The 12825-nt window shown below is 44.8% G+C and overlaps 1 protein-coding gene across 1 annotated transcript in view; it reads left to right on the forward strand.

Moving 5' to 3' along the window:
- The window catches only part of SLC44A3 (solute carrier family 44 member 3), an 84334-nt gene that overhangs the window by 54205 nt on the left and 17304 nt on the right, over positions 1 to 12825 (forward strand). The window contains 2 exon segments of the mRNA XM_018045792.1: positions 1510 to 1666; positions 4676 to 4762. Of these exon segments, the coding sequence (XP_017901281.1) occupies positions 1510 to 1666; positions 4676 to 4762 (244 nt within the window).

The raw sequence follows: 12825 nt of genomic DNA on the forward strand, positions 1-12825 counted from the left end.
TCTCTCCCAAGTGGTAAGTCAGCTTCTGGAACATGTACGTCTTCTTCCAGCCAAGCCCCAAAACGTCTGGAGCCATCACTGGGATGTGACACGGATGAGGGCCATCCAGACAGTGTAGACACCACCCTGCCTTAAGTGGTCAATCCCATCCCTGCGAAACCTCAGAGAATGGATGTCTAAGCCGACTTCATGCCTGGAGGACCAGCCCTCCAGGCCTGTGGATCACTTGTTTCCGTATCAGATGGAGAGCAAGTGCTGCCCTCGTCTGCCCGCATCCCTGCTTGAGAACCAGTCAGTTCTAAGGCACATGGATCTCCTCAATGGGAAAGTAAACAGTCTTCCTCTAAAAAAAAAAAAAAAAAAAAGACTGAGGAAAGGGAAAAAAATGTGTCAGACTTTCCTGGCTGTGCTACTTTTCTAGTTTATCAGATCTAAGTGAATTCATATCAGCAATAGCTTCCCTGGCATTTCCTATTTCCAACAATATTGAGTTGAAACACACATCGCCCTTTTTGTGGGACGGCTGGATTGCAGCTACTCTGCTCCCAATGTTACTTTCATGTTCTCTCTTCCTTCCTGGATGATTTAAGTAACAGCAAAATGTGGCCGTTGCCAGCTCTGGAAACATTTCTGGCTGCGTTCCTTTTCCTCCCCGAAAACCTAGGCTCTGGTCAAAACCTTAATTCATAGTGACTTATTAGCAACCAGAGCGAGCTGTAGAATAATCCATTATGCAGAAAGCAAGCCTCCCTGGAATCGTGTGAAGGAGCTTCTCGGAAAGGGCCTCACTTTTAGAGCTGGCCTCAGTGGGCCGGGGGAGGGGTGACGTCAGCCCTCCCGCCTTTGTTTTATCTTTCAGGTGTGGGGGAGGGGGAAGAAAGATGTGCCCACTCTGTTCTGTTTCACTTTTTTTTCCCGGCCTGTGAAACTGACTTTTGCATTCTTAAGAGCTGTGTCATGACAAGTCCCGTAAATGATTCACAGTGAGGTGACCTTTACAGAACAGAGGAGAAATCAGCTGGGTTTCAGGAGCTTTGGAGAAGCCAAAACTCTTCCTCCCTCTGCTGTGAGCCAATCCTGGTCATGTGATGTGGTAGTGATTTTCATCACCAAGCTAATACTGGCAATATTTACAGATGCAAGTGTGTAATTTAAATCTAGGGGATTCTTATATAATTAAACTTCTGAAACTGAAAATGGGATCAATACCCAATTTAATGGATTGGTGGAGGTGGTTAGGTGTTGTAAAGTGTTCACCTCATCAGTATGTTTTAAAATTTTCTCTTCCTTGTTTGTAACATTGAATACCTCCAAAAATATTTCTTAACTTAGTCCAAGAAATAATTTAACCTTAGCTAGCAAGGAGTATAAAAATTTTGCCAAATGCAGATGGCGTCACTGCTTTCTAAATTGTTAGTACCGTAGATGATTTGAACCAGAGAGAAGTTTTTTTGTTTCTTTCTAAATAGTGTTTTTTAAAATGCTGTCTCTTTTCTCTCCTGTTCCCAGAAATAAAAGTGACCCTCCTGATCGCCCGATCCTTTCATCTCTCTCCATTCTTTTCTGCTACCATCAGGGAACAGTTGTCAAAGGGTCATTTTTAATCACTGTGGTGAGGATTCCAAGAGCTGTTCTCATGTACGTGTATAACACTCTGAAAGAGAAGGTAAGGCAACACGTTAAAACAGAGTGTGCTCTGTGTTTGGGTTACAGAAAAGTGAATCACTGGAGAACTGCACTGGGTCCCAGGACAGGAATGTGACCTGTGCCAGGGACCATTCAGAAAGCTCCAATGGGCTTCAGGTCCCATCCGCACCCCACCCCCAGCAACCTTCCTGTCCAGCTCCCTTTTTTGTGTAATTTTGTTGGATTTTCTCCAACATGGTGGCACAGGTGGTGTAGGGAGTGCTTAGTTCTTAGCTTGCTGCTTTTTCTTCCTATTTAAATGCTGAACAAATGGCAGAAATTCTTAAGATGAAATTTAAGCAAGGTTTTATGGACATTTATCATGCTTTTTTAAAGAAAGAAAAATATACCATAACATGAGGAGATTTGCTTGTTTCTGTTTTAATGCTAAAATATTCCCCACCTTCTGTGTTTCCTAGAGGGTGTCATAGCAAGTTAGTTGCATGCGCCTGTGTGCGTTCATGCCTAATAGTGAGGAATGGGCAAGCTGACCTAAATCTCAGATCAAGAGACAGAAAACTGTGGGGCTTTTGTGCCTGGGGTTTGTCTTCTCCGTTTTTATTTCCATGCACATTTGGTTATGAATGCCAGTGGAAACCAAAACACCAGGAAAACAGCTGTTCTCCTGGTATTTCTGGCCTGCCAAATAAGGAAAGGTTGGATTTTCCCCAACTTTTCTGTTCTCACACAGTGTTAGCCCCGCCCCCGCCCCCGCCCCCGCAGCCCCCCAGCCCCACCTCTGTGTTGGTGACTTAGTCAGTTTCACAAACAATGAGTCCAGCAATTTGGGTATAGGTATGTGCTTTTAGTAAACTGGGAAAGTTTTACACGTGGATTCGTAAGCAGAAATCTGAATTGTTGACGATTTCAGTCAGTCAGTGTTAGTTGCTCAGCTGTATTCGATTTTTTGTGACCCCATGGACTGTAGCCTGTCAGGCTCCTCTGTCCATGCTCTCCAGGCAAGAATATAGGAGTGGATTGCCGTTTCCTTCTCCAGAGATTCTTCCCAACCCATGGATCAAACCCAGGTCTCCTGCAATGCAGGCAGATTCTTTACCCTCTGAGCCACCAGGGAAGCCCAATCAAGATTTAATTGTAAATCAAGATTTAAGATTAGTATATTAATTAAGAGCAGTTGATTGGCTTTCACATAAAATTATCTAGCTTCCTTACCTTGAAATGCACACTAAGCCCTCACCCCCCTGATCAGAGAGTATTTTCTGTTGAAATATTGCTTAACTACATGTTGGGACTTAAAGAGACATTTGCACATCCAGGATAAATCTAGCTGCTCTGGCTGGTGCATTTTGAAATCGATCCTTCAACCTTAGGAAACTTAGAGAAAGATTTCTTGAAGAACAGAGCAACTTTTTATTTCAAGTAGATTCGTATAGTTTATATACATTAAATATATTCATATATGTATCTCATGCTCTGCTTAGTCGCTCAGCATCTGCCTACAATGTGGGAGACCTGGGTTCAATCCCTGGGTCGGGAAGATCTCCTGGAGAAGGAAATGGCAACCCACTCCAGTACTCTTGCCTGGAAAATCCCATGGATGGAGGAGCCTGGTAGGCTACAGTCCATGGGGTTGCAGAGTTGGACATGACTAAGCGACTTCACTCACTCACTCATGGACTGTAGCCCAACACGCTCCTCTGTTATGGGATTTCCCAGGCAAGAATACCAGAGTGGGTTGCCATTTCCTCCTCCAGGGGATCTTCCTGACCCAGGGATCAAACCTGCATCTCCTGTGGCTCCTGCATTGCAGGTGGATTCTTTACTGCTGAGCCATCAGGGAAGCCCTCATATATGTATATATGCATGTGTTTTATGTATAAATATGCATTAGTACTAGATAATCATAAGTTAATAAACATGAGGGAACTCACTGTACCCCCCAGAGCTAGGCACCTTAAACTCTTTGGGGAAACAGCTTCCATAAATCTAACAGTCAGTGGGTTAGCCTCTCTGGCTGAGGTCTAAGAGGTTATTTATCACTTCCTAGATCCCATAAGGACTAAAGGGGTCAAACTCCCTTTTGGTGATGTCACTGTTGGAGAAATGTGTCCTTTCTTAGGTTAAAAACAATAGTCTTCTTCAGCAGCCTTACAGCCCTATACTGTACCTGCAGTATAAGCATTTCACACGGCCACTGTGAGGTCCTTCATACATTAAATGGCTCATTCACAACGATAGCCAGGCTGAAAAGGATGCAGGTCAGATTTCATCTAGTGGAATTAACACTGGGACAAGAAAATGTCTATATAAGGCTAAGTTGTCCCTGGGGTCCTAATAGAAAACTATTTCAGGATTGTTTTCAGGGATTTCCTCCACCCCCACCCCAGTCTGGGCAGTAAGATACATTTAATCACCCCTTCCCCCAATAAGTTTTATTAATTCATCCATTCTTGAGTTATACACAAGTTCAAGTTATATTTCAAAGGACTAATTTATCCCCCAAAATTTAACCTTGAAAGTCTTAATATGGGATGTATTTCCAAAAAATTAAACCTGATTTTGTGTGTGTGTGTGTGGACGCATAACTACAATGCATTAGTTTTATTGTCTGTGGGATGTGAATTTCTCATGAATATAAACTATGGTTTTAAAAAGCAGAGTTTATGATTGAAGACGCTTAGGAAAAGATGAAGGAAGATAGGTTTTTTTTTTTTTTTTTTACTAGAACCAAAAGGTCTGGTTCACCTTTGCTAGTAAAAACAAGCTAATCCATTTCCCTTTCTGCTGAACTCAACAGCACTCCTAACAGGTAAGCCCACAGAAGAGAACCCTTGCTCATCAGTATAGTAATGATAGTAATTAGTAGTAGCAGTAGCATACACAGAATAGAAGAACTCCTGTACCCATGAGAATTGCTGTGATGCTTCTCCAGGGACACAGATCTCCAAGTAGGAACAGAAGACACTTCTGTTTGCCTCTTTCCTGTGCTGTTGGTGACACTGTTCCTTTCTTTCTGAACCTGACCCAGCAGGACGGTGCCTTGTCAAGGTGCGTGTCCCAGTGCTGCTGCTGCTGCTTCTGGTGTCTCGACAAGGGCTTGCGCCACCTCAACCAGGTGCGTCTCCTGCGCCGGGGACACGCGGGGTGAGGGCCTGTCAGTGGGCACTGTCTCTTAGGCCAGGGGTTAGCCAGACTGTAAAGGCCAGACTGTGTGAAAGTTTTCAGGTTTTGGGTCATTTGGGTCTCGGTCACAGGTACTCAGCTCTGCTGCCGCAGCAGAAAAGCAACCACAGACAGGATGTAACTGGGTGGGCCTGAGTGTGTTCTAGCAGAACTTATGGGCACTGAAATCTGAATTTTATTTTTTGTTTTTGCTCCCCTGTGTCTTTGTTGTAGTGCGAGGGCTTAGTTGCCCTGCAGCATGTGGAATCTTAGTTCCTCCACCGGGGATTAAACCCACATCCCCTGCATTGGAAGGTAGATTCTTAACTGCTGGATCACCAGGGAGGTGCCTGAAATCTGAATTTTATATTTTTTATGTATCAAGACGTATTCTCCTTATTTTGAATTTCTCCAACTTTTTAACATGTGAAAATTACTCTTAGCTCTGTCCTGAGGGAAGCGGAGCTGGATGGATGGATCTGGTTCCTTGGCTGTTGTCTGCAGTCCTTTACCTTAGAACCTAATACAAGTCTTCAAATTCTGAAAGAAATGTGTCTCTCTTTCAAAAAAAAAAAAAAAAAGAGGAGGAGGCTTTAGAAACTCTAATACAATGCATATGTATCAACTGAGAGCAAATTTTCAATGTCTTCTCCAAGAACTATAATTTTCCTGAAATAGGAAAAGGACTGCCTCCTTAATGTTTATATATTTCACAAGCCTTTCACTTTCAAGCTATAAATATTCCTTTAAAAATCAGAAAAATTATATACTGTGATTGTTTGATTTTCAGATTTTTTTTCCTCCTGAGTCTTTCAAACCAGTGGAAAATTAGATATGTATTTTATTTTTCTGTCGATAATTTAGGAAATTTTAATAACCCTTAGTCAAATTTACACAAAGCAGTATTTTTGTAAGTCAGCAGGCTGTTTTATAATTTAAATGTTCACAGTACTCGCTTAGAAAAATACTTCTTATTTTTGCCCCTCTTCCTATAACTGTACAAGTAGAAGTAAAGGGACTAATTAGGCCATCTATGTTTAATGTCTTATAAATGGTATTAAGAATACCTTTCATTATTCGGGGGAGATTGTAGTCTTCTTATAGTAAAGCCCTATATTTAAGGCTCTTCTTAAGACTCTTGGCATACATTTTAGAGTGTGTTTAGCTTTCACTTGGATCACTTCAAGCAAGCATGTATAAAGCACCGTAAAATACTATTGCACCTTTCAGAATGGTAGGTCCCGTAGCAAGTCAAGCCAGACCCTGTGAATGTCTTGTCACAGTGTAATGTACCAGCCTCTCTCCCCTAGAATTCTCTGTACACATCCAGATACCAACTTATTCTATGAAGATGCTATTGAGATGCATTACAAATATATACTGTGATAAAATATATATACATGAAAATCAAGCTAAGATACATACAGACAGACTGGAAAGACAAAAGCAGTGGAACTTTGATATATCAATATGTTGGCCACATGGTCCTTAGGGCCCTAACGCTGAGTTGCTGTTCCCTCACAGTATTAGGAAATTCAGGTTCTCTGCATGTCCCTCTTTCACTGCTTCATAGACCCCTGGGGCTCTGTGGATACTGCAGGGACCACCACTTCAAGAGAGGAGAGAAATGGGTGAGAAGGAGGAAGGATGGGCTCTGGGCTCATATCAGCATCACCACCTCCCACCCCTGCCTCCAACCAGAGCAGCCCCACTTTTATCTGGTTGAGAAGTGGGATTCCACTGAAGGTTTCCTTTAAAGACAGGCTCTGCTTCTTGAAGAGACTTGAAAGCCACTGTCTCAGACTATGTTCTTGCTTGTTTTATCTGCCCTCTTATCCTAAAGGATGTACTTTCTGCATTCTGACATTTCAGCATCTTATATTAACCCTGTACCTTTACTTTTGGGAGTTCAAAATGTTTCCAAAATCATAAATAGTGTTAGTATTAATCACAGTATAATTATTATAAATTGTTGAAATCCTTTTAACAGACGTACAATGGGAATGATTGTCCCTGAATCACAAAAAAGACTCAGCTAGCCTCAAGGATCCAGCTCATGGTGAATCAGTGTTGCAAACAGGGATAGGTCTTTGAATTTTGATCTTGGTGCCAGCGCATTGTGCCTGGGCCTAAACCAGCTGCCAGAGCAACTTTTTTAAAAAAATGTGTGTGTATATATATATATTTTTTTTTTCATTCACTTATTTGGCTATGGGATATTCAGTCTTTGTTGTGGCATGTGGGATCTTTAGTTGTGGCACTCGAACTGTTTAGTTACAGCACATGGGATCTATATCCCTAAGCAGGGGTGGAACCCAGGCCCCCTGAATTGGGAACTCAGAGTCTTGGCCCCTGGACCACAGGGGAGGTCCCTAGAGCAACTTTAACGTGGGGTGACTCCTATAGGACTGGGCGCTGCCAGGTGATGTGGGCACTGCTGGGAAGCCTCAGGTTTAGGAGATTGAGACAGAAGAGGAGGAAGAATAAAAGAGAAAGAAGCAATGTGAATACTGATGAGGAGGGAAAAGGTCACCTGTCGTCCAAACAACTCCTGGAAAGCAGAGTGAAGTGAAGATTTGTAGGGACTTCCCTGGCAGTCCAGTGGTTTAGATTCTGCTTCCAATGCAGGGGGTACGGCTTTGATCCCTGATTGGGGAACCAAGATCCCATATGCCATGCAGCATGGTAAGAAAAAAAAAAAAGATTTGTAAGAATAAAGATGATTGTTGTGGAGTCGTGGCCAGAGCTATTGTCGATCTCATTTGGCAGTGGACAAAGGAAAGGGAGAGAGAAGGAATTTAGATTAGCCTTTGAAAAATTTCCTGGCACTGGAATGAGTTGCTAGGAAAAGATTTTCCTCTGGAAATCCGATTTAAAAGAATTGAGGCTTTTTTTTTTTTTTTTTAAATTTTGCTAGTTTTGTGCAGAAAGAGCCGGGAAATGCTAGAGGAGAATGAGATCCATTTGTTACCATCAGAACCCAGATGCTCTTCTTTACTTAACATCAAGGAGCGGGCTGTGTTTCAGCTTTGCTGCTTAAAAGCCTAATCCGTCTTGCACGGCCCTGGGAGGGAGGCTAGTGGCAGTTGCTGCATTTTGTCGATACTCAGCCTAAGAGTACCAGGTAATTCACCTGCAGGGTAGGGAATGAAATTCCACATCTCATCATTTCTCATTACTTGCCTCTCTACGTTGTAAATCCCAAGTGTGTGTACACCTCACACATTTATTTATCCAACATCTATTTATTTATGCTGTATTCAAACCATTAAGGTATAACAAGAAAGGGACTGTGATGAAACAGAGTCAATATAAAGCAAGACAGGGCTTCAGGGAGCAGAAAAACTAATGTGGGGAATGGGGGAGACTGCGAGACACTTGCTTGAGATATATATATAACTGTATGTGCTGGAATGAGGTCTTTGAAGTTCAGGAAAGGGAGTCTTGGTATGGGGAGGTGCTTTGACTTGATGATTAGGAGAGGTTGCACTGAAGAGGTGGGATTTGTCAGGCATGAGCATAGAGCACCACTGGAGGTCACAGCTGATAGCAACAACAGTAGCCACGGCTTTTTGGCACTCACAGGCTTCCCAGGTGGCGCAGTGGTAAAGAATCCGCATGCCAATACAGGAGGTGCAAGAGACACAGGTTCAATCCCTGGTTTGGGAAGATACCCTGGAGTAGGACAGGACAACTGCTCCAGTATTCTTGCCTGGAAAATTCCATGGCAGGCTACAGTCCATGGGGTCACCAAGAGTTGGACACGCCTGAGCCCACAATGCATGCCCTTGACCCCCACTGTATGGCTAGCTGGGTGCTCAGCACTTTCCCGCAGTAAATCAACTGTGAGTTTTCACTGCAGCCCCTTGAAATAGTTATCTCCAACATATAGATGAGGAAACCGAGGCTTAGCAAGGGCCTGTAGTTAGTTAGTGGCGGAACTAGGAGTTGAAGCCATATCCATGTTGCCCCTGGGACCCAAGCCCAGAACACTGTGCATTTTGAACAGCCAGAGAGGGAGTCACAGCCACTGTCTAGGGCGGGTCTCTTGAGTGCCTGCCTGAGCCAGAGTCCAGACTGGCTGTGAAGCAAGGCTGATTTCAGGCAGATTTTTGTGGAGGAGGACAGGAAAGGTGTGGGAACAATGAAAAGGTTGGGGGCTGGATCAGGCAATTATAAACCCAGAAAAGGCCAGTCGGGGTGGTCTAAGCCCACCTCCTCCCCTCAGTCATGCCTGTGTCAGAGCTGCTGGGAGGCCGACTGGCCAGGCTGTTCTCAGAGGTTTTCAGATGAGATCCTGCAGCCTCCCCCTTCCTTCCAGCACTTTGCAGGAGCCCAGCTGAGAAATCCCCAGGTGGGACCTTGCAGGCTAGCCCATCAGCAGGAGGCCTGCCCCTTATCCTTATGGTCTACACGTGGCTCCCCATGGAAATGCCATCCTGAGTGCACATTTTGTTCAGGGAGGATACAGACATCTGAACTAGTGCTGATGGTGGCTTTACATCAGTGCTCCTCTAGGTTTGACACCAACTGGCGGGCTCACTGGTTTTGGAACCAAAATGTTCCAGAATGTTCTCTCTTCAGTTCTTACCAAATGGTAGGATTTCATGGATTTTTGTTTTCACGTTATGACTAAAGGCTTTTTACCAGTCAGTAAAGTGCCTGGTATGTTTGCACATGCATGGTCGGTCACTCAGTTGTGTCCAGCTGTTTGGGACCCTGTGGACCATAGCCCACCAGGCTCTTCTGTCTGCGGGATTTCCCAGGCAAGAATACTGGAGTGGATTAAAAAAAAATAATAATGCTGGAGTGGATTGCCACACACTTCTTCAGGAGATCTTCCCAACCCAGGGATCAAACCCCCGTCTCCTGAATTGCAGGCAGATTCTTTACTGCTGAACCACCTTAAAGCTTATTGAAGTGTGTCATTTGGGAATCAAGTGGTGTTTTATTTAATTTCCTGAGGTCTCAAATTCATAATTCTGTTGAGATGTCTGACTGCTAAAGTGAAGCCTGATGAGCATTCAAGGCTTGTGAGTGAGCCCAGGCAGAGTTGGGATTTTGCAGACTGGGGAAGGAACCTTTACTGTGGGTACCACCGGAGTCCCCTTGGTTTGGCTGTGTTGTTCAACTACAGTCCTACTTGTTTCCCACTTCATTTCTGTTGAGTATTTGGCTGTTGTTAAATGCATTGTATGTTTATCATGTTGAGCATTGCCTTCCTTTTCAATTCTTTGCTCTTCCAGAAAAGTGGGAATGGCTGTAGAAAGTGAGCTATGGGCTGAGGTCAAACAGGTTTGAAAACGATTTCCAACCTGTCTCCTGGGAGGAGCTCTTAAGTAAAGGCAGCCCCTAGCCAAGTATGGCAGCAGTTGGTTTCTGCCTTCTTGGTGGAACTTGGGTGAATCCCTCCACCTCACTGAGCTTCTGCAGAAGAAGACGGTCAGTTTAAATGACCTGAGGTCCTCACTAGGTGTGCTCAGCCTTGTCCTGGTGGCTTGCTGAGAGCTCGGGCACACAGGCACCATGTTACCACATTGCATCTGTGACATGGTTTGTGTGGAATGTGGGGCAGGCTGGAAAACCTGAACTGTGTGTCTTCCCATTGTGTCCAGAATGGCAAGATCTTTTTCTTTCTAATATTTATTTATTTACTTATTCAGCTGCACCGGGTCTTAGTTGCAGCATGTGGAATCTAGTTCCCTGACCAGTTCTAGTACCCAGGACCCCTGCATGGGAGCATGGCGTCTTAGCCACTGGACCACCAGGAAAGTCCTGAATCTTTTTTTTCATATGGTTATTCTTATCTATGGTGAGGACTTACCCTGGGATCACAAAGTGGGTGACGCTTTATGTTGCCTGGATCTCAGGCCTCCAGAATCTTGTCAAGTGGACTGAGGATGTGAGTGAACCGCTATCTTCATCCCCTTATGGCAAATCTCCCAACACCGCTGCTGTAATGACAGCAACAAATACATCCAACTGGTGACCAGATGCCGGTAAAATGCCAGTCACTTCAGTCATTCTTAACAGCGGAGGATAGTGTCCAGAAGCTTTTACCCCCCATTTCTACTGTGGGCCACTATGCAGGGTAGCTGGGTGATTCTCTGCTGTATCTCCTGGTCAGCAACTTGAGAGGATGGGGTGACTCAGACCTGCCTTAATGCAGCCCATCAAGCTGCCAGCCACTTTACTGTGACGTCTGTCTAGATATGAAATATCAAGAAATGCATGCAGAGATTATTGCCTCTTAGCATTTGACTGGAAATGCCCTTCCTGACTTCTGACTAACAAATATACTGGCCAGAAGAACTCCAGATAATCCTGTCGAATCCAGTACGGAAAAAAACTTGCTGCTACCTGGCAGACATACACATCTCTCCCCTCCCTACTTCATACCCCAGCCCACACTGCCTGCCACTGCTTGTCTTTCAGGGCACAGAAAGTTGGTCTTTGTCATCTAAGGCTTTGTGGCAGACTTAACTCTGTAAAACCCCAAAAACCTTCTCTCCCCGCCCCCCACCTCCCTTGAAGTTAGCTCGATTGCAATGCTTCTCTTTCTCACAGTCCATCAAGAGCGAAGGCACTCGGTGACTTTTCTGTGTCTGGTTTTGGCTCATCCTTAGCCAGCTGGCAAACCTCCAGGGACTCCTCTCTTCTCCCTAGAGCAGCATGTGCAGCTCAGAAAAGAAAAGTGATGAATATTGTGCAATTCCTCCAGGTTGATTATGAAAATGACGTAAAGGTTCTTAAGAGGACGTGGTTCTTGGAGTAGTTGACATTGCCTCATCACAGAGCATCCAGACAGCTGTCCTTTCCATGACAGTGGCGGTTCCGAATCCTGCCACCCCCGCCGCCTGGCTTAGAGCTATTCTGGGGTGGCCAGCTGACGGCGAGAGCCCTGGAGAGATGCCTCTGTGTGAGCATGGGGTAGAAGGAAACACACACGTGTGTCAATATGATCATTTACATTAAAGCCCATTTATAGACAATGGTAATCCTCACAGCCCAGCTGTTTTGTGCTAAATGCTACTGTCCTGACTTTAGATAGAAAGGAATTGAGACACCTATCTATCAGAGGCCCCAGACTGTCTGGGAGAAAACTGACTGTATCCTCATGTTTCCTGGTGTGTAGCTCAGAACCTGCTGGACTGAGGACCCTGGCTTTATGTGGCTTTCTGGGGAGCAGGCTTGCTGGAGCCCAGCTCCCACCTGCTCTGGGTGTGTTGCAAGGCTCAGACATCAAGAGGGTGTGGCCCTAACGCCTTCTGCCCCAAGTGGGCCTCCACAGCCTCTCGTCCTTCTGGGGAAAGGCCCAGTACACAGTTGCCATCTGTCTTTCCTGACTTGAAATTCTTCTACCTTCTCAGAGAAGCACTTACTGTTCATTGAATGAATGATGGCTTTCTTATAGGGAAGGAAGGGTGAGTTATGTTGGGAGCCCTCAGCTAATCAGAAAATGCTCCTGGGACACAACTATTGAGCTCCCTCCAAGGTGTGCAGCAATTTCCCAGGTGGCTCAGTGGTAAAGAATCCACCTGACAATGCAGAAGACACGGGTTCTATCCCTGTGTTGGGAACATCCCCTGGAGGAGGAGATGGCAACTCACTCCAGTATTCTTGCCTGAAGAATTCCATGGATAGACAAGCCTAGCAGGCTACTCTCCATGGAGTCACAAAGAATTAGACACGACTGAACACACACACATGTGCACACACACATGTGCACACACACATACACACAAGGTGTGCAGCTCCTCAAGACAGGAATACCTCCCAATTATCAGGCACTATGTGTGCCAAGCACCAAGCTGTAACTGCTTCACATGTATTAACTCCCTTCATCTTCACAAATAATCCTGTGAGAAAGGTACAGTTATCACCCTTTTTCTTTTTCTAGTAGAAGATGACACAGATTCAGAGAGGTTAAGTAGCAACTTGCTCCAGGTTCAGTTCAGTTCAGTCACTCAGTTGTGTCCGACTCTTTGCTACCCCAAGAATGGCAGCACGCCACGC

Source organism: Capra hircus, chromosome 3, assembly GCF_001704415.2.
Source record: "Capra hircus breed San Clemente chromosome 3, ASM170441v1, whole genome shotgun sequence".
In the NCBI taxonomy this organism is placed as follows: Eukaryota; Metazoa; Chordata; class Mammalia; order Artiodactyla; family Bovidae; genus Capra; species Capra hircus.